Raw genomic sequence first — 20,657 nt, forward strand, 5'->3', positions numbered from 1 at the left:
TCGCTCGGCCGACTTAGATCCCTGTAGACTGGTGTAGCAGACTTGAGTCTGATAGTTTGGGCCTTAGTTAGGCGATACTCTTTCTCCAACTTTACTTATCCTTATTTTTCCCCGATGTTACGGCTTCACGAGTTACATCGGTGACACTAGTTCTACTTCGCGGTTTGAATTTGATTTTCGATTTGGTTCCAAAGACTTACATTGATTGGCTAAGTATGGATGACGTTCCACGGACATTTATGAGTGTGGATCGATTAGAACTCTTTCAGCAGCTACATTGGCACCTTTATAGAGCATCCGGTTTAAGGTCCGGCCTCTATTGCCCAGATACTTATATAGAGCATCCGGTTTAAGGTCCGGCCTCTATTGTCCAGATACTTATATAGAGCATCCGGTTTAAGGTCCGGCCTCTATTGTCCAAATACTCATATAGAGCATCCGGTTAGAGTTCCGGCATCAGATACTTAATACTTGTGATTGGTTACTTGGGTACTTCTGGTGAGCATCCGGTTCGAGGTCCGGCCTCCGTACTGTCAGATTCTACTAATTAGGGTTGAGGTTCTGGTTTGATGTTCTTCGTTCTTGGGTTCTTTTATGCAATTCTCTTTAGTTATAGTTATTCTGTGTACTCGTCGGGCTTATGGGGGTCCGTTCGGGTTTTTATTTAATTTGCGCACGAGTGTACCTTCTGGGCTGATGGGGGTCCAGTTAGGTGTAGTTAGCTTATAGATTACTTTAGTTAGTTCTTTGTACACTCGTGTGCATTCCATTGTTACTTAGATTTCCGCTCTTTTGTATTATTCCTTCTTTTCATATTGCATTTACTTTTCAAGTTCAGTCGGCCTATGATGCCTATTGGGTACCTGTTTTTTTGGTACTCATGCTACGCTCTGCATCTATTTCGTGATGCAGGTCCGGGCACTAATAGCCAGCGTTGATCGAGCTTGGAGCAGACTGATCCGGAGACGGGAGTGAGCACACGACGTTTTGTACTATTTCAGTCTCCATCTGTATATATAGACTTGTCTTTTACCTTTCGAGACAGTCCAGTCTTTGTTGTCTACTTTTGGGACTTGTACTCATTTTGTTAGTAGCTCTGTACTAGTGACTTCCAGGTTCTGGGAGGGATCTTTATTTGTATATATGGTTTTGGTTTGCTTCCGCCTGTTTATATTGTTATTTGTCTACTCTTGTTTAGTTTCTACCCTCAGACCCATTACTTGTTGTTCCGGGTTACGGGTTGGCTTACCTACTAGTGGGTTATAGTAGGTGCCATCATGACTTGAGAAATCGGGTCGTGACAATATTATATTTCAAATTAGTTGCTAGAAGTCTTTTCACCTCTCCTAATATCTCCTATTTATATCTTAATCCCATATTCAGTGTGTATCTAATTTAATGAACAGTTGAAGTTGAATTTAACTATGGTAGAGTAATACTTTTCCTTTCTTTTTTTTTGATGAAAATGCTTTTGTTTTATAAAATCTTGATTTGTTAATTTGATGTTTAATTATATGAATGGTGGTAAACTTATGTACAGATAGAGTAATACTTTTGTTTTCTATTTATTTATCGATTGAGAATACTTCTGTTTCATTGAATTTTTATTTGATAATGCAATTTTTCATATACGCAATTCATTTGTGTTTTAGGTCGGCTAATAAGTATGTATATATACAAATTCAAGGTTATCTTTTTCTTTTCTTTTTTAATTTTTTATATGCACTTATTTTTTGCAATATATAATTTTTGGTTCAATAGTGAATTAGTAATAATTATATTGTTTTCTTTTCCTTCCAGCATATTCACATTTTTATTATTTTTCCTGATGTAATAGAGTGTTGTATTTTTTATGAAGTATGACAATATCATACTGCTACTATCTCACAAATGATTGTGTTGTATTTCATATTACAATTATATGTATACAACTTAACAACTTTTTTTTGTCAAAATTTACAGATGAAAAAATTAAAATTTTGAATGAGCCAAAGATGACAAAAGGTACATATACATGTAATAATGATTTACATATGTCATTTATATACTTACACGATTATGTTTGTAACAAATAAATAGTGTATATTTTTGTAGGTGTACACTATGAAATTGATAATGATTTACTAATCATCCTAAGGAAGGCATATGTTGATCGAATTTCTCTACAACTATTACAAAACACTACTCCCCTTCGACAACAACTTCTTGATATGTATGCGTCTGTTAAAAGGAGGAGGCTACTGTTCCTTAAAAAGAAAGTTGAAACCTCAAGACATTAAATATTTTGCAACCATAGTGCCGACATTTACATTATGTATTGTGACATATTAAAAAAAGAATTGTTATCAAGTTGAATACTTGATATATTATAAGAATTGAATATTTGAAGTCGTTAGAGTATTACTTTTGAAATTCACTTGATAACAATTTTTTAGTATGATGTGTCTTCCAATGATATTCAGTTGAATATGCTCACCACTCATTGATTCGAGCTTATATTTTACACATCACACACTTATATTTTAAAAAGTATTTGTACTAATTAGCACGGGTTGCACGTGTTTTAGAACTAGTATATATATAGGGTTACATGTCTCAAATAGGTAGGTTTTTATAAGTGAGTACTTGTTGTCACGGAAAGAAAGAGAAGAGAGTTTGAGGCTACTTTGGAAAAACAATTTTTAAAAACACTTTTTTATCTTACTCAACTAATTTAAAAGTGTTTGAAAGCTATTTTTATTTAAAAATACTTAAAATAAGTTAATCCGAACGGGTACATAAAGTCAAAACAAAGGAGGAAAAAAGGAAAAGATAAAAAGAGACTCTTTAGTCAAGTATTATTGCAAAAAAATATATAGTAAAAGAGACGAGAACAATAATTGCCCCCATAATTTTCGCAAATCAATATATAAAAGTTTGAGATTGACAAGATATAAAAGCGGCATAATATATAAATATGTCGTTTAACTTGACTTCATTTTATATTTATGTCTTTCAATTTTAGATGTGCAAAAATAGTCACTAAACTTGTATAAAGTTGAACAAGTAGACACATGAGTCCTATGTGACATAATGTATATAGGACACTATGTAGGATGCAAATTTTTCATGTAGGATGCCACATAGGACGCACGTGTTTATTTGTTACTTTATATAAGTTTAAGTGTCTACTTGTACACACTCAAAGTTGGAAAACATAAATATAAAATGACACCAAGTTAAAAGGACATATTTATGTATTATGCCTAAAAAAAATACTCCCTCCGTCCCTATTTACTTGTCCATATTTCCTCTTTTAGATGTCCCTATTTACTTGTCCATTTTGACAAATCAAGAAAGGACAAAAAAAAAATTCCTATTATACCCTCATTTAAACTTCTTGAAAATTTAAACTTCCCCCAACATTGATTAGTTATCTTGAATAAATTTATTTTGGAATCATAATTAATAAGGGCAAAATTGTAACTTCACTATGCTAATTATTGTTGCCTTAATATGTGTGTCATTTCTAAAGTGGACAACTAAATAGGGACGGAGGGAGTACCTTTTTTTTAATGAAAAATCTTGTAGCCAGAGCTGAAAGATTACCCCACAATAAAAGAGATGCCCTTGTGCGCCAAAAGAATGTTTGAAATCAAAACCAAATAGTTAGTTATTGGATTGAAAAACAAAACAAAAGCCCCATGCTCGAATAATTGAATTCTTGTATGAAAACTTAATCAGTGGAGAAACTTTCAACTTTAACTTTGTACTAGAATTCCCTTTCAACCCTTATATTTTCTCTATTCTAATTAATGGTTGCGAAAATTGCTCCTTCTTACCACCCTTTGGTGAGCTTCCTTGTCTAGAAGGTCTCGGAAGATTTTAATGAGAAGAGGTTGATAAAGGCAATTGGTGCTCTCCTTCTCTCTTCACCAGGTTTGTCTCATTGAAGGTGCTTAATCTAAGTCACTTAGAGTTTGAGCAGTTACCCTCTTCCATTGGAGATCTATTACATTTAAGATGCCTGGACTTGTCTGAAAATTCTAGCATTCGTAGTCTTCCAAAACAGTTATGCAAGCTTCAAAATCTGCAGACTCTTGATTCACTTTGTTGTTTGCCAAAACAAACAAGTAAACTAGGTAGTCTCCGAAATCTTTTACTTCATGGTTGCGATAAATTGAATTCTATGCCACCAAAGAAAAGGATCTTTGACATGACTTAAGACTCTAAGTGGATTTGCGGTAGGAATTCAGAAGAAAAGTTGTCAACTTGGTGAACTACGAGACGTAAATCTCTATCACACATCTTGAGAGAGTGAAGAATGATAAGGATGCAAATGAAGCCAATTTATCTGCAAAGGGGAATCTGCACTCTTTAATCATGAATTGGAGTTGGAAAGGACCGCATAGATATGAATCAGAAGAAGTTAAAGTGCTTGAAGCCCTCAAACCACACCCCAATCTGAAATCATTGGCTTCAGAGGTTGGATGAATCACTCAGTTTTGAGAAATGTCGCCTCTATTACAATTAAAGGTTGTGAAAACTGTTCATGCTTACCACTCTTTGGGGAGCTGCCTTGTCTAGAGTTAGTCTGCAGAGTATGTTGAAGAAGTGGATATTGATGTTCATTCTGGATTCCCTACAAGAAGAAGGTTAGAAGACTTTTTATAGGCGAATTTCATAATCTGAAAGGATTGCTGAAAAAGAAAGGAGAAGAACAATTCCCTGTGCTTGAACAGATGACGATTTTTTATTGCCATATGTTTGTTTCTACAACCCTTTCTTCTTATAATTTTAGGACTCTTACTTCCCTCCATATTAGCCATAACAATGAAGCAACTTCGCTCCCGGAAGAGATTTTCAAAAGCTTTGCAAATCTCAAATACTTGAAAATGTCTCTTTTACAATCTCAAAGAGCTGCCTAGCAGCCTGGCTTGTCTCAATGCTTTGAAGAGACTGGAAATTCATAACTGTAGCGCACTAGAGAGTCTCCCAGAGGAAGGCACGAAAGGTTTGACTTCACTCACAGAGTTATTTGTTTATGACTGTGAGATGCTAAAATTTATACAGCACCTAACAGCCCTCACAAGTTTAAAAGTTAGGAGATGTCCAACACTGGCAAAGCGGTGTGAGAAGGGAATAGGAGAAGACTGGCACAAAATTGCTCACATTCCTAATCTGCAAATGGACCATCTGTTTGAATTATGTGCTTTGTAAATGTAAAATCCATTCACTCTACTGTTTTATTGGATATATAATGTTGGCTAACATGATGTTGATTATCACTTTGGAAAGAAAAAAAATTAATTTATGTTTTCTTTTTCCTGCAGTCCTACTCGCAGACATACATAAAAAAGTTAAAACGGAGTTAAATGAGTTTGTTTTATTTGTTATTTTGACAAATCAATACATGAAACTTATATTTCAAATTTGAGTTCATTTGTAATAGATTTGAATATTGAAATTTGAAAAATAATTTATTTATCTATCTGATCGCAAAGCTCTTAGTAACGAAGCGTTTGTAGAGAACTCAAAAGACTAACTAATTGCCAACACTAGCCTAACAATTGCTGTTATCGGTGAACTACTTTGTTAAATCTCCATAACTGGAGCTATTCTAGAAGTTTCTATGAGGGAAAGCTAACTGAAGAAGAGAGAAAAATCAACTGAAATTTTATTGAGAGGAAAATTAGAGCCAGAGGATGTGGGTAATGAAGTATGGAAAGAATTATGCTCGAGGTCTTTTTTCCAAGAGGTTGAAGTTAAATCTGGTAAAACTTATTTCAAGATGCATGATTTGGCTACATCTCTGTTTTCGGCAAGCGCATCAAGCAGCAATATCCGCGAAACAAATGTAGGAGATTACACTGGGGGTGTGCGGAGTATGTTGAAGAAGTGGATATTGATGTTGATTCTGGATTCCCCACAAGAATAAGGTTTCTATCTCTGAGAAAACTTCAAATAGGTGGTCTTTGTAATCTGAAAGGATTGCAGAGAATGGAAGGTGAAGACCAATTCCATGTGCTTGGAAGATGGAAATTTACTGTTGCCCTCTGTTTGTTATTCCGACCCTTTCTTCTGCCAAGAAATTGGAAACTTATGCAGTAACAAAGCTACTTCGCTCCCAGAAGAGATGTTCAAAAGCTTTGCAAATCTCAAATCCTTGACAATCTCAAAAAGCTGCCTACCAGCCTGGCTAGTCTCAATGCTTTGAAGCGTCTGAAAATTGAATATTGTTATGCACTAGAGAGTCTCCCAGAGGAAGGGGTGAAAGGTTTAACTTCACTCACACAGTTATCTCTCCAGTACTGCAAGATGCTAAAATGTTTACCGGAGGGATTGCAGCATCTCAAGTTTGAGAATTATTGAATGTCCAGAAGTGTTAAAGCGGTGTGAGAAGGGAATAGGAGAAGACTGGCATAAAATTGCTCACATTCCTAATCTGGACGAGTTGTAGGGTTCAAGTCTCTCATTCCGGATGTGTTTATGCATAAGTTAAAAGTATTATGTAATTGTAATTGTTTCTTTGTTCATGAGTCTCCCATACTGCTTCCGGCCATTGAATGTAAGATCCATTTGTATTATACTTGTTAATGTTGTAATTATTGGCTAACAGTGGTTGAGTATCACTTTCTGAATGAATCTTGTGGCACATGGGAAAAACACCAAATATAGCGCGCAAAAGCTAAACATGGAAATTTTCATGAAATTTGACATACCGTGACAAATTGATGAAGGATGAAGAGGTTCATAAGCAAGGAATGGCGTTAAGATCCATATTCCAAAACGGTTATAGTTCAATGTGCTCTCTTAAGTCATTTATTCAATTCATAAGCAAATAATGTGGAAAAGTTCATATTGGATAGTCTGTCATTTCCAAATAGAACAAAAGAAGCAAACAATAGATGTCCATAGTAAAGGTGTCCAACATGGAGATAATAATTAAGAGTAAAAGCTTCTATTGCTATTAAATAGAATCTGCAATTTAAGAAAAAATTACATAGGTACACAAATCTGCCACTCCAGATAAGTTTATCTTGAATTTCTCTTGTACAATATGGAACTTCAATATGTACAACTTGGAAACCCTTTCTATGCTTAAGGTCTCAATTTTTACCACATTCAGATACAAAAATGTAGTAACAATGGCAATTGTGCGCGATTCTAAAAGGCAAAAAAATAATGCCAATTTAACTATGGTAATTATGTACAGATATAACAAACTATAAAACCTAGATCGTACACCCAAGTACAGTGGCATATAAGCAGAACTGCTATCATCAAGAAAGTTTGACTGATTCTGGCAGTTTATGGAGTACTATAAGCGTCGGTCAATTTGAACTGATCACACAGCATGTAACTGATTTAAAAAATTCAGTTTTACTCTATCAGCATCACCAACTCCTTTCTTCCCAGAAGAACTAGCAGCCACTTGTTCCTTCAAAGCTTCCTTCTCCAGTTTCTTCTTTTCAGCGTCAGCTGCTTGTTCATTCTCATCACGTGATTTTTTAAACATCTTCATGAACACCACCAAAATCTGTGTCACTGCATCCAGAAAGTAAGGAAATGAAGAGATGTCCGGTTAAAGAGCTGGTGAGTTAAAATCTGTTAAAGCAATTTTCACACCAGTTAAAACAAGATCTCAAGGACAAATGCAATTCAAGAAATCTAGCCAATGGCAATATGCACTCAACAGCAGCTACAAAGGCCATAAATGGTGCATCCCATAATCTTCACATAAAGACAGACAACTAAAAAGATTGTATCACTGATAAACGCTACCGGGAATAGCTATATTACCAAGAGTGTTTGTTAAACAACCAATGACTGTAGTTTTTTCTTTTCCAGAAATCTTACCAGATGACTGATAAGTGATAATACAGCAAGAAAAATTATAACATATGTATCTCTAACCTTGCTCAAAGGGGCATCGAGCTGGATCCTCGCCAAAATATAGGGATAGGGAGTCTGCACTCCTTCCCTGCAGATTTACAAGATAGAAAAAACAATCAGCAAACTTGGCATGGCTTAGACATCCAGGAGGATTTAAGATATGACATAATGGATGCAAGAAACTCACCACTTCAATATAAAGAGTAGTGAGAGACTTGACTTCAGCCTCAGCAGTATCAAGGAAATTCTTTAACACCTGAGAAGGAATGCTCAAGTCACTAACCGCATATTTCAGATGTTTAACAAAATTATGTGTACACCAAATCGAAGACATCGCAATCAAGTTTGACTGCATCACCAGACTCCACTCTAAAACCATGTCCAACACAAACCAAATTGGGAGTCTTCCCAGCGCAAGCCTTTTTCACTTGATTTTGTGAAGAACACAAATGTCATCCATTGGGGACACTTATCACTCTTCTAAAACAGTGGTACACTGCTTCCTTACTTTGTCTTCTCAAACTATCTAGAATAAAGCTTTTTAATAGTAAATAGGGATCCTTGTAATGTATAATGAAGGAAACCTGGGGAAAGCGGAATCCGCACAATGCCATTCATTTCATATTTGGCGTAAGAAAATCTCAAGAATTTGATAATACATTTAGGGATCGTTTAGTAGAGTGTATTAAGAAAAATAATGCATGCATTAGCCTTGTGTATTGCTAGTACCTTGTTTGGTACTCTTTTCTAAACTCTGTATAACTAATGCTAGTTATACACTCTGTTGTATTAAAGTACATTATCATATGACCTTCAAAATTTAAAACTAAAAAGAAACATTATCTTGGAAGTACAAGCAATGAGCTAACTCATTTGGTAAGTAGGAATAATTCACATGTTACCGTTCTCTTTTCTCACCTTCTGAAATCCCGAAGATATTGTACCATCATTGTCGGATGCAGTAAGTTCTTGTTCAACTTTCTCAAGACCTTTACTCACTGCTTGCATTTCTTCAGCCAAAGACTTCAGTTGAATCTAACCAAATAATATGACGTAAACAAACATTTCAGTTCACCATTATACCAGTAGTACTCCAAATGAAGACCATAATAAATAGCAAGGGTACCTTAGAAGCAGCTTCCAAGTGAAGAAGATCCTTGTCAAAATCAAGCAACTCTGGCATTTTCTCAGCAAGGAGCTGACAAAACAACGAATTTACATATTTGGCATCACATTGGAAAGTGCAAACATATATATGCAGAAGAGTAAAGACTAAAGGCTGGTCAACCCAGCTATAGTTTATTGATAGTTGGGCAAAAGAACGGCATACATGTAGTATACTGAAAGTAGAAAATATATACAAAAACATATAGTTCTCTACAAACGACACTCAACCTTCTATAATACCTCATGGGTGCACCAAAAAGCAATAAGGGACAAGATGTTATTCCTTAACTGTGCAAATTACACTCTACCCTTTCAAAAACTCTCCTAATTCTCACTCTCCACAAAACCCACATAAGTGCAAGTGGAGCATACCTTCCACGCCTTGTGTCTCCTCCTTCATCTTCCGCCATTTCGGTTGAGCATCATTACTTATACAGTGACGGGCATCACCCAAATGTACCAAACGAACACCACATTTCCCACCATAACTGAGAAGTTGTCGCACAATCTAGAAGACGATTCGCGTCTTCACCCGATGCCTTACACATAAAACACCACCCAACATAAGTAATTCTCCTCTTCATTCTATTATCACCCATCAAGATCACCCCTCTTGTTGCTAACCAAGTGGAAAAAACCCACCTTTCTCAGTACCTTAGGAATCCATATCGAAATATATGGAAGGCTATCTTCTCATTGATCAAAAATTTGTCCAAATAAAAGGACTTTAGCAAATTTATCCTTAGGCGGCCAAAATGAAACTTAGATAACAATCAAACCTTAACAAAGACAGGGACCAGACTATAGAGTCTAGCTAAAAAGAATCTGGGCTTGCTTTTTCAATTCAAATCTGTGAGCGAGGATACCTCTATCTCTTCTCTAAAACAAAAATTTGAAGTGGTTTATAACTTACGGAGTATCCGGTAATATCTCTCGCACTCTTGTATAAGCCTGTGCAGATGAAATAACTTGAACATTTCCGGCAGTCAATCTATTTGCACCAGTCGACCAGTGGGAGCGATAATTATAAGATATAAACATCATATAACCTTCCTTTTAGCCTATTCCCACTTGAGCGTACTTCACAGCTGATAGGCTCATAAATACTTGACGCCCCGAAATAATGAACAGGGATGGATTTGGAGATACAATTTAAGAAAATGAACCTTAGGCACTTCAATATAAGAGAAGAGAGAAGTAGAACAAAATAAAGAACAATGCAACTGGAAAAATGTTGAAAATAAAGTGAACGATATAAGATGGTTTAGTTTTCAGATTTTCATCTTTAAGAGCCTTTTTTTTTTTTTATAATAATCTTTAAGAGCTGACTTTCCTCTCCTCGAGTTCTCTTATTGCAATTTGGTCTCCTTAATAATGAATAAATCCTTCTCTCGAAAATCTGCTACACCGCCTTGACGCCGCCTTCTTGCTTGAGTGCTCAACAGAAGCACCTATACACATTTGGACTTTCCTTTGGGCGATTTAATAGATTTTTTGTGTGTATTTTATTTCCAATTGTTTCATTTGGCAAGATACTAAGCTTGAAATTTTTAATTTCTATTTAGATAGTCTTGTATGCCTAATTTCATGTTTGATCATCTATTTCATTTTAGAGTATTGGAGTTGATACTGGATCTAGCTATCACCGACCTACTGTCGTACTAGCGTCAAGTGCAGCACTTAGCCAACAATCCCCAATGATAGGCACTACACTTAGACAAAGTATGAATTAGATGCAGGTGTGGCATTTAGCTATGCTTAACCTCTTTTGCTGGAGTAATCTCTCCTTTGTAAATGATATGGATCAATCAACCCACCAATAGTTCTAGTAATTCCCGAACTACCAAGTGTACTACCAAGCATTCTAAAACCTCACGCATCTTCCTTGATTTTGTGTAGAACCATGCCATACTTATGTGGTGAGCCTTGCTTGTGCACTATGGCTCCCACTTGTGCTTCACCACGCCTTGTGCATGCTACATCATCAGACCATACTCTTGTGCTAACACTATCACCCATACCAGCCATGCCTCCATGAAATGGTTCCTAATTTCCTTTCCGTTACTACTAAGACAACGAATCGTTGACCTTGAATTTCAAAACCTTGAAATTCCTTGCCTCCTCTCTGTTAGCCTGGTCCATGGCTTTGTTGCGCATCATGCCACACTTATGCTTGTGAACCGTGCTTGTACACTATGGCTCCCACTAGTGCTTCTTCACCATGCCTCATGCATGCTTCATCTTCGTAGCATCCTCTTGTGCCAAAACTACCACGCCTACCAGCCATGCCTAACATGGAACGATTCCCCAATTTCTTTAACTTTCTTATTAAAACTTAAACAAAGAATCATTTGACTTTGAGTGTTGAAACCTTGAAAGCGCTCGCCTCCTCTAAAGTAGCCCCCTTCATGGCTACCTTATGGCCCTTGTATCATGAGCGGAACTGTGGCAGTTTTAGATGGGTTATGACATAGACCTCAAATAAACTTGGCACTTTTTCAATCCAATCATGAGCTACTCAACAATCATCACTGAACCAAAACTAATCTGATTCAACTTACGCTTAAGTCACCTTCGATTCTTCCCAATTCAGAGCTAATTGATCAAAACTAGTACATAAAGGTAAAAACAGAAAGGCATCATAATGCAGTAATTCTACCTTGCACAGATAATGCATCAAGGTCATTTTGTTGTTTCTAGCACGAGTGTCAGAAAGCTTAAGAAGACTGTCCAACTTGAACCCTACAGCAGATCCTGCAATGTAATTACGAAACAAAGATGTTAGTCACAGTGCCTCCACCCAACAACTGATTGTTTTCTTGTAGAGATTTAGATCTTAGAAAACTGTACCTCGTGCTGTACCCTGATTCAGTGCATTTCCCAATGTTAGAATGGTCTGCATTATCTGACGTAATTTGGCAGATTCTTTCACCTACTCGACCAGGAAATACAGTTAGAATCTAGTTAAATCGGAATGTGCCAAATCAAACTTCATAAGGTATTAAAAATACCTCTCTAGTAGCATCATTAATTGTACTCAGGTTACTTCTCAAGTCTTTCACCTGAACAAGTCAACATATTATAGTCAACAGAAAATTAATGGCAGAATCCATAGACATTAGATCACTAACAAGTACAAGAGCAAATACCTGATTAGAGAAAGTGATAGTAAATGAAAACACTCGTAACTTGGACTCAACTCGTGGGACCTTCATCAGCTCCAGGAAAAACTGAAACAGGTATTACTAATCCGGTTAATTACTTATAACTTAAAGGATAGAAATTTGTACTTCCCCACATATATGGTCAAATTGGAGAAGACCTGCTCACACTTTCCAAGCATCCCCTTGTCCCCATTATAGTTCTGGAAAATAGAACATAACCAGTAAGATCAAATTGTGAAATCAAAAATAACAATTAAATTTCAAATGGCAAGTATAGACTGTCAAGAAACTAGCACAACTAAGTTCACAAAGAAAGGGGGAAATCAAGCAGAAACAAGTATGGATCTACATACACAAAAGACTATGATATATGCCTATGTTTATACACATCCACACCCACCAGGAAAGGAAGTTGTCAGAAATAGGTATCTGCATGATTAGATATTGAAACAGACACATGAGCATGCACGCACAGCATAGATGCAAGTACATACTGTACAAGCATGAAACAGCCAAATGGGTCATCGAATTATGGGCATCAATCTGCACAGCTACTTACAACAAATGGCACATCAACAAAATTATAGGCTACTGCTGTTCCTATGACTCACTTAACTAGTATTCTAACGTTAAATACAATTGCAAAATGTGAAGGTTTTGACTCTTGTTTCCAAATACTATTGGCAAAAAACTTCAATATGGAGTATTTTCTCTAAACAAGAAAAGTTAAAAGAAGAATCGAAGCAAACTTCAGAACACATCTCTAATATTACTTGTGAACTCAAAATAAATTAGACACACATTATAAGAATATTATTGTAACTTAAACTTTGCCATGATAGGCAAGCACTGTAGGATGAGAAAGAGATTATACCCTCAGTGTTTCCATTTCTTCTTTTGTTGGGCAAAATTTTATCAGATTTTCAACCTGATCAATGTCCAGAGCTGATGAATCCAAAGCCAAAATAGCATTCTGTAAGACATGCATACAAATATAATTTGTAAGAAATCCAGGGTAAATTTTCCTTTGTAAAAAGAAATTTTATTTGCATAATACTGGCCGCGAGTATTCATATAGCGGACCCCAACTTGTTTGGAACTGAGGTGCAACTATTGTTATAATATTAGTAAAAAGAAATCCATGGCAAATATTTCATTCATTTCAATGTACCTCCATAAAACTCAAAATAAAGAAAAAAGAACTTCCAAAAAAACCATGCATGAGCATCCTAAAGAAATGCTCATTAGTCATTACACTTATTGAACACATGCATGAATCAGCATATTGATACTGTGCATTATGAAACATGATTTTGACCACAAAGCCAAAGGATAGAATATTTTATACAATTTGTATCATGATTCCTTTGAATTTCAACAGAAAAATATCCATAAGAACTTAATTTTGATCTCTTCAAGTTCGGTGAAATTACAAGATCTTTTCAACTCAATAAAATTATCAAAAATATAAAGAATAAAAATGTCTTTTGGATTAATAGTTCTACAGCTAGCTCTTTTTACAAGAACTTCTACTTCCATACAAAGCTCATTTTCTCCTTGTACAAAAGAAAGGTCTCCTTATTCATTTCATTGAACTCCGGCTAAAAAATATTTCAAATAACGATAGTGTGCGATCCTACTTGTGCACGTATCTTGACTAATTTATAGGGTACTTGACACCTCCTACCAACATAGGTACGGGGAACTATGCCCTCCAAAATGGAATCAGATGAGGAAAACCACCTAGTCTTTGTTTTGGTCGCTACTAGAAAACCCCTTGGCCACACTCTAAAGTTCTCATTAAACTCCACAAATATGAGAAAAGCATAACTAACTCGAAACTGAATTACAAGGAGAACTGTGATAGGTTAACGGCTATCATAAAGATAGTCAAACTACCAAACTCCTCTGAGTATGACCTAAATGTTATGTGTAGTTAACCGATCTATACGTTCTTCATTCCTTTGTTGAGAAATAATATAGATAGTTAATCCATATATTGTACTTTTATTAAGCAGAAATGAAGATACTTCAATTTAGAGTTCAATACATAATATAATCTTTTTGATCAAGTAAAAAGATTAAAGCATGTAGAGTTCAATACATACAAGATACAACAATCTTTTCCTTCTTTTTTTTTGTTGAGAATTGACTTTTAGTCAAACTCATTAAGCTGATTCAATAATTTTGCATATCTATTTGATTCATCAGATACATACTTCTATAGTTTTAGCAAATGTACAAAGGGATTGAAAAACCTATAATACAAATTGTAATCTTTTTGAAAATAAAGTCATACAACATATGCATTCAATTGTATATGTTATTTGTTACTTGATTTCAATTGATAAACATGTCGGAAGTTGTTAATTTTAATGGCTGTTTAGTTTGTGTTACTTTTTAAATTATAAGCAGCTCAATTTCTAAAATCTCTGATTGTCCTAAAGCCCAAGTAAAGATCACATAATCTAATAGTTTCAGCTGATAAACAATAAAAGGCTATTATCAAAAGAGCCACCTGTTGGCTAGAAGACATAAATTAGTGCAATAGATAAAAGTATTGAAGCTGATAGTAGAAACAAGAAGACACAAAAAGAACTCACAAGCATATCAGGCAGGGGAATCTTGATTTTTGTAAGCATGATTTCACAGTTGTATGCCCTGCGCAAATCAATCTGGCAAAAGCATATGTTAAGAAATCATCCCGATCTTTTAACAGTTAGACCAAAATGTAACACTTCCAGTCTTTCACTATAAATAATGGGAGTTCTGTAAAATATGCCTCCAATGCCTCAGGAAGAAAAAGAAGCCAACACCAATAGACTGTTCACCAACTATTCCATAGTGATCTCATGGTATATAGTGAAAGCTTTGAAAACTAATAGTTTCTTTCTGTAGGAGTGTTCTATATCTTTCCCAATTTAGCACTAACAGATAAATTTAGAAGCAAGTGAACTGCAATTCATTCGTGGTCAATGGCCATCCCCATGGGACACAGTGCCCATCATGAGCACAGCCTCCGCAACTCTTTCATTAGATCTAGACATGTATCGCAGCCTAATAAAATTACTCTGTTACATGAATTTACATCTCAAAGTATTAACACAACCTTTAAGAATTTTTCAAAGGCAACCATTATTTTTTTTATATGATTGACCCCATCCACTAAACCCTCTGCCTAGGAGGCCCAAGAGTGGTTTCCCCCTTTATCCCTTGGTTAATCAAACCCCCAACCTTATGGTTGGAGATGAAGGATCTTACCCTAGGATATCCCTCCAGTCAAAGATAATTATCTTAACTTACATGAAACAGAAATGGTGTTATACACAGGATGGAGAAAGTAGGACTTTTCCACCGAAAGTTTATGTAATCACCCACATCCAGGTTGAAAAAACACAAGTTCTTCTCTATATGGGCATGCTTGTTTCAAAACGTCACCTATGTTAAACCCATTTAAGCCTTTCTGTCCACTTCTTTTCTTCCACCTTGTTAGCCACAAGTTACCACAAAAAGCCCTCTTTAAAACCTATCTAATATTAATTGTTTTGTTAAACTAGTAAAGGAAGGAGATACATTCATCCTACAACACTCACTTTACTACATGAAAGACTTGCTAGATAATGCCTACTGGAGAATAACAGTTGTAGAGACTGGAAACAAGATAAAGCATATATAACTTGCCAATTGCACTTTTTCTGGTTTGTTGATTTTTGAACCACGTCGGCCTCCACCTTTGCTAGTGCCATCAGTAGCTGAAGCCACTGAAAACAAATTTTCAAGCTCCGTAATATCAATTTCAGGTGCTCTGTCATGTACATTAATAAAATCTTATCAGAACTACCCATAACAGACAGATAACAAACAAAAATTGCAGAACCCAACACAAACTAGGTTAAGCTCAAAGTGCTCAGAACTAGTATATCTGCAATCTATTAAGCATTAGAAGTTGAAACCATGAGAATGATAGTGCTTATGACAACCTGTAAAGGGGTTTCACGAGACACAAGAAATAGCAAACAACTTAGCTCTGAATATTAACTTGAAATGACACAGAAAGTTCTCATTATAATTTTTCATCCCCAAAAATAGAATATTCATACCTGGAAGTATTTTCCTTGTTTTGCGTATCAGCCCATAAACTCCCTTGCATAGCCCGTGTAACTTTTGACCAATGTAAGGGCTTCAATGAAGCTTTTTTAGGAGGAATTGAAGTACCTCCTGTACCTCGCCCTTTCCCTAGAGCAGTTGAACCTACAGAGGCTCTTACACGTCCAGTAGATGGAGGTGGTGGCGCTGGCACATTAAGGCCCTTTCCACCAGGCGGGGGAGGTGGAGTGGGTGTCAAACCCCGCCTAGGGGGTGGTGGAGCATTAGGAGCCTTTGGTGCTGGTGGAGGTGCTGGTGGAGTGGAACCTTGCCTAGGAACTCCCAAAGGAGGTGGAGGAGGTGGAGGAGGTGCAGGTGGCCTTGTAGAATTGCTTGACGGTGGAGGTGGTGGTGGTGGCGGTGCCAACGGAGTTGGCCTATTTGATGAAGAAGATGGAGGTGGAGGCGGTGGCGGTGGAGGTGCCAACGGAGTTGGCCTATTTGACGTAGAGGATGGAGGTGGAGGTGGTGGCGGTGGAGGTGCCAGCAAAGTTGGCCTTTTTGACGTAGAGGATGGAGGTGGAGGTGGAGGCGGTGGCGGTGGAGGTGCCAACGGAGTTTGCCTATTTGAAGTAGAGGACGGAGGTGGAGGTGGTGCGGGAGGTGGAGGGCCTTTGAAAAGGGCTGAAGGGGTAGGCGGGGGAGGTGGGGGAGGTGGGGGAGGCAGGGGAGTTACACAAGGCAAGGGTGAACACTTAGATGACATGAAAGGGGGAGGGGGAGGGGGAGGAGGTGGAGGAGGAGCTGATAAATTACAGCTAGATGGCCCCCGAGGAGGAGGAGGTGGTGGAGGTGGAGGCAAGGCACTTCTAGAAGTAGAAAACGTAGGGACAGGAGGTGGATGTGGAGGAGCAGAAGAGCATAAAAAGCTCTTATTAGGAAGAGGTGGAGGTGGTGGAGGTGGCGGAGGTCCTCTAGAAAAGCTATCAGGGGAAGCTGAAGAAGTAGGTTGTCTTGGCGGTGAATGTTCTCTATGGCTACCAATTGAAGGCGGTGGTGGTGGTGGTGGTGGTGGTGGAGGTGGAGGTGGAGGTGGAGGTGATCTATTAGAACTTGCAAGTGGTGGAAGTGGAGGAGTACGTGGGACAGAAGAAGGGCCACCAATTATAGGAGGAGGTGGTGGTGGTGGAGGAGGCGGAGGAGGTAATGAGACCTCCTTGCTAGGAGAACCAAACAGAGAGGGTGGTGAAGGGGGAGATGGAGCTGATGATTGAGTGACTTTTATACTAGAAATCACAGGGGCAGGTGACGGAGGTGGTGAAGGTAGCAGAGAAGAAGAGGAAGTCCTTGTATCGCAAACTCGAACTCCCTTTAAATGTTCAGGAGCAATGGCAGTATCCAATTGACAGTTACTTTCAGAAAGAGGCTGAACAGGACCAATATCTGACTTTGAAAGCTTCATTTGACCCTCAGAAATCTTGGGATCAGAAGTTCCATCAGAAGCTGAATCCTGTTCATCTAAAAAATTGACATCTGTTGTATTAGCATAAGTAAGACTACTAGCTTTCTCTGAGTCCAGAAAATCCAAACTGTCAGCAATGCTCGATGCATTATTTTCTTCTTCAGAATCAAATGGGGACGAATACCCACTCATCCTACTTTGCAAAATTGACAAATCTTTCATATCATTCAGCACCGATAGCTGTTTAAACAACCACAACGCAGCATCATCACCAGTATCAACCCAATCAGCACCACTAAAAAGTTCTTGTACCCTTGAAAAGGCTTCAATAGGAAGTCCACCAGTCTCCTCACCATTTAGAGCTGCAGTGGGAGCTTTTAGTGGAGATATGCTCTCAACATCACCAAATAAAACCTGCAAAGCAGGAAGTATAAGTTAGAGGAGAAATATGACGAGCTAAGGTGATCTAATAAAACAACACTAATCAGACAGTTTGTAAGAAAGTATTCACCTCAGCTCGAAAACCTTTTGGATAGCGTGCCTTTGAATCCCATAGAATATCCAGGTTATCGCAGTTTAACATCAAAATGTTAGACCGAATAAAAGCGGTGTTAAACACAATACGGAACATCATGACTTCCCTTTCAGGATCCAGGTCTAAGTGGACACACTCCAAAACTACATCTCCTTGCACCAAACACTGAATATCAATCTTGATGACATCACTGTCCTTCTGCAAAACGATATCAATCATATTGCCACACAGCAGAATTGAAGAAGACAATAAACAAGATGCAGTGATAGCAATTTTTCACCTGGCGATAATGTCGAAGGCTTCTACCTTTCTTCGGCATGGAGTACAACATATGAGTTGACAATCCATCCTTGCTGAGAAGGTTCCTTCCAAAAATGCGCACAATTGGCCTACACCCTTTTTGATTGTCAAATCTTGGAATGGAACGAAGAATGAGGCAATCCAAAGAAAGAGCTTGTTCAGGAGGAGGCCACTCGGGAGATATATTTCTTCTTGATATATATTGCAGGTAACGAAGCTGAGAAGGGAATGGGTTCAAAGGTGACAACAATTGCGATAAGCCTTTAGGTGCCTCACGATAAACCATCTCGAGAGTTTTTCTCTCTCCACTTTGTAACTTTCTGAAAACCAAGAAACTGGCCAAAATGAAGGCTAGAAGGGGCCAACCACCTCTCTCGCAGTGTAACAAAATTACATTGTTATGATTTTGAAGAGAAAGCCAACTCTCACAGATACATAGAAAATGGTGTATCAAAGACAATGGCAGTACAGGACAGCCTTCATATTGCCTTGGGTAATCCATTACAGTTACATCATACTCGCATAAAATCTCCGCAAACTGGCTCCTTTTCTCGCCTTCTCTGAAATTGAAAGCAAGAAAGGAGGAATCTGGAAATTCCTCATGTAGTTCATTTATGATTTCGTGCAAGTAAAGCTGATAAATTCCCTCAGGCAGTACTTCAGTCGAAAAACAAGAATCAAAAACTGCAGATATTCAACACAAGATAAAAAGATGTTGAGAAAACTACAATGCACTTCCAATGTTCAATAAAAAAACATATTATAAAGTCAAAGCTGGTTCCTTTACCATATACTCTATCATCAAGTTCCAGCAACCCATCTGGGGGCCTTCTATAGAAAAATCTACTTAACAGCGACATAATACTGAGCCAATATATCACCTAAATTTACCTGACATCAAAGAAATTCAAACCCATTTTCATTCATTTAGTGTCCCAATATAAAAGGGTCAAAGAATCAGCTCGTACAAATTCAAGAAATTCAGAAGAAGAACTCAAAATTAATCTCAAATTCAGAATACCCAGAAAGCTAAAAAGGGATTGAACTATATTTCAGGCGAAAAAATTGGAACTTAACACCAAATAAACAACAACAAGACTGAAAGATAACACACAAAACTCACATAGAAATATATGCACAAAACACCAAAAAAGGAAATCTTTGAACTGAAGCAAACCGACAGAAGCCGTTGAAGAAGGATTCGAGATGTGAGGTGAAGAACCGACAGTGTTGCCAGTAAAGTTTTCACCTGCGCTTTCCGATTTTAGTATGAATTTTTTTTTCTGATATCGGATTTGAACTCTTTGGAGTTCAAAATTTTGGGAACGGAAAAAAAGGGGGCTGATTTTTTTTATTTTAACATATGGTTGTTTTCAATTTTTGAAATTACAGAACCAACCCAATACTTGTATGGATAACTTTTACTTGTGTTCTATTTTCTTTTTCAAAAACTCAACAACCGGAGTATTTTTCGAAAATAATCTTTTCTTTCTATTCATAATTAGGGATAAGATTATAGTGTGAAATATTCAATGACGATTAATGAATAATGTTGCATTTGATTGATCACTAATAACTTGAACAATAATAAAAATATTAAATACACCAATAAAGGTTGTGATGGAGTGGTAAGTATCATTTATCCATAATCAAGAGGTCTCGATTCGAGTTTCATTGTTAGGGAGCGCTTTACCCCGTGGGACTTTTCGATTCGGATCCGAATTTAGTCGGGCTTCAATGTGGATATCAGACACCAGATGAGAAACCATATATATATATATATATATATATATCAAATATGAGCTTACACTAATACTTTAACTGTACTTTGTTATAATATAAGCTTAGGCCGCTAAGACAATAGGTAGAATTTAACTTTCTTAAAACATTTGAGTGTGATAGCTTAATGGCCAAGATGGGTTTGTTGCACTCGGTGGTCGTGTCTTCGAATCCCCTATCTAGTAGAGTTCTAGATGGGATGGATCCTGATCACGCAGGTTGGTGCATGGGCTTAAGCCAATGGTCCAATGTGCACTTTTGAGCTTTCTATGGGTGCACTAGTACTTGT

The 20,657-nt window shown here is 37.2% G+C and overlaps 1 protein-coding gene across 1 annotated transcript; it reads right to left on the reverse strand.

The window, feature by feature from the left end:
- Positions 1-7,033: 7,033 nt before the first annotated feature.
- Positions 7,034-19,514, reverse strand: LOC125826361 (formin-like protein 14). Its single transcript, XM_049505666.1, has 17 exons — positions 19,377-19,514; positions 18,570-19,273; positions 18,266-18,487; positions 16,307-18,168; positions 15,888-16,011; positions 14,810-14,881; positions 13,081-13,179; positions 12,365-12,406; positions 12,192-12,272; positions 12,054-12,104; positions 11,893-11,974; positions 11,702-11,796; positions 9,002-9,073; positions 8,794-8,910; positions 8,063-8,131; positions 7,897-7,963; positions 7,034-7,527 (listed from the first exon to the last, which is right to left on the reverse strand). The coding sequence occupies exons 1-17, from the start codon at positions 19,447-19,449 to the stop codon at positions 7,328-7,330; spliced, it is 4,032 nt and encodes a 1,343-aa protein (XP_049361623.1). The 5' UTR covers positions 19,450-19,514; the 3' UTR covers positions 7,034-7,327.
- Positions 19,515-20,657: the final 1,143 nt, after the last annotated feature.

The sequence above is a fragment of the Solanum verrucosum genome, unplaced genomic scaffold (genome assembly GCF_900185275.1).
Source record: "Solanum verrucosum unplaced genomic scaffold, falcon-dt-bn FXZP01000060.1, whole genome shotgun sequence".
In the NCBI taxonomy this organism is placed as follows: Eukaryota; Viridiplantae; Streptophyta; class Magnoliopsida; order Solanales; family Solanaceae; genus Solanum; species Solanum verrucosum.

What these genes read in the sequence shown, in the direction of transcription:
- LOC125826361 (XM_049505666.1), bottom strand. Translation starts at nt 19,449, where the DNA reads ATGTCGCTGTTAAGTAGATTTTTCTATAGAAGGCCCCCAGATGGGTTG. An exon ending in AACAAGGAAAATACTTCCAG is followed by an intron (nt 16,012 to 16,306) that starts GTATGAATATTC and finishes TGTACATGACAG; the next exon opens with AGCACCTGAAATTGATATTA. An exon ending in TCGATGCCCCTTTGAGCAAG is followed by an intron (nt 7,528 to 7,896) that starts GTTAGAGATACA and finishes TTCTGGATGCAG; the next exon opens with TGACACAGATTTTGGTGGTG.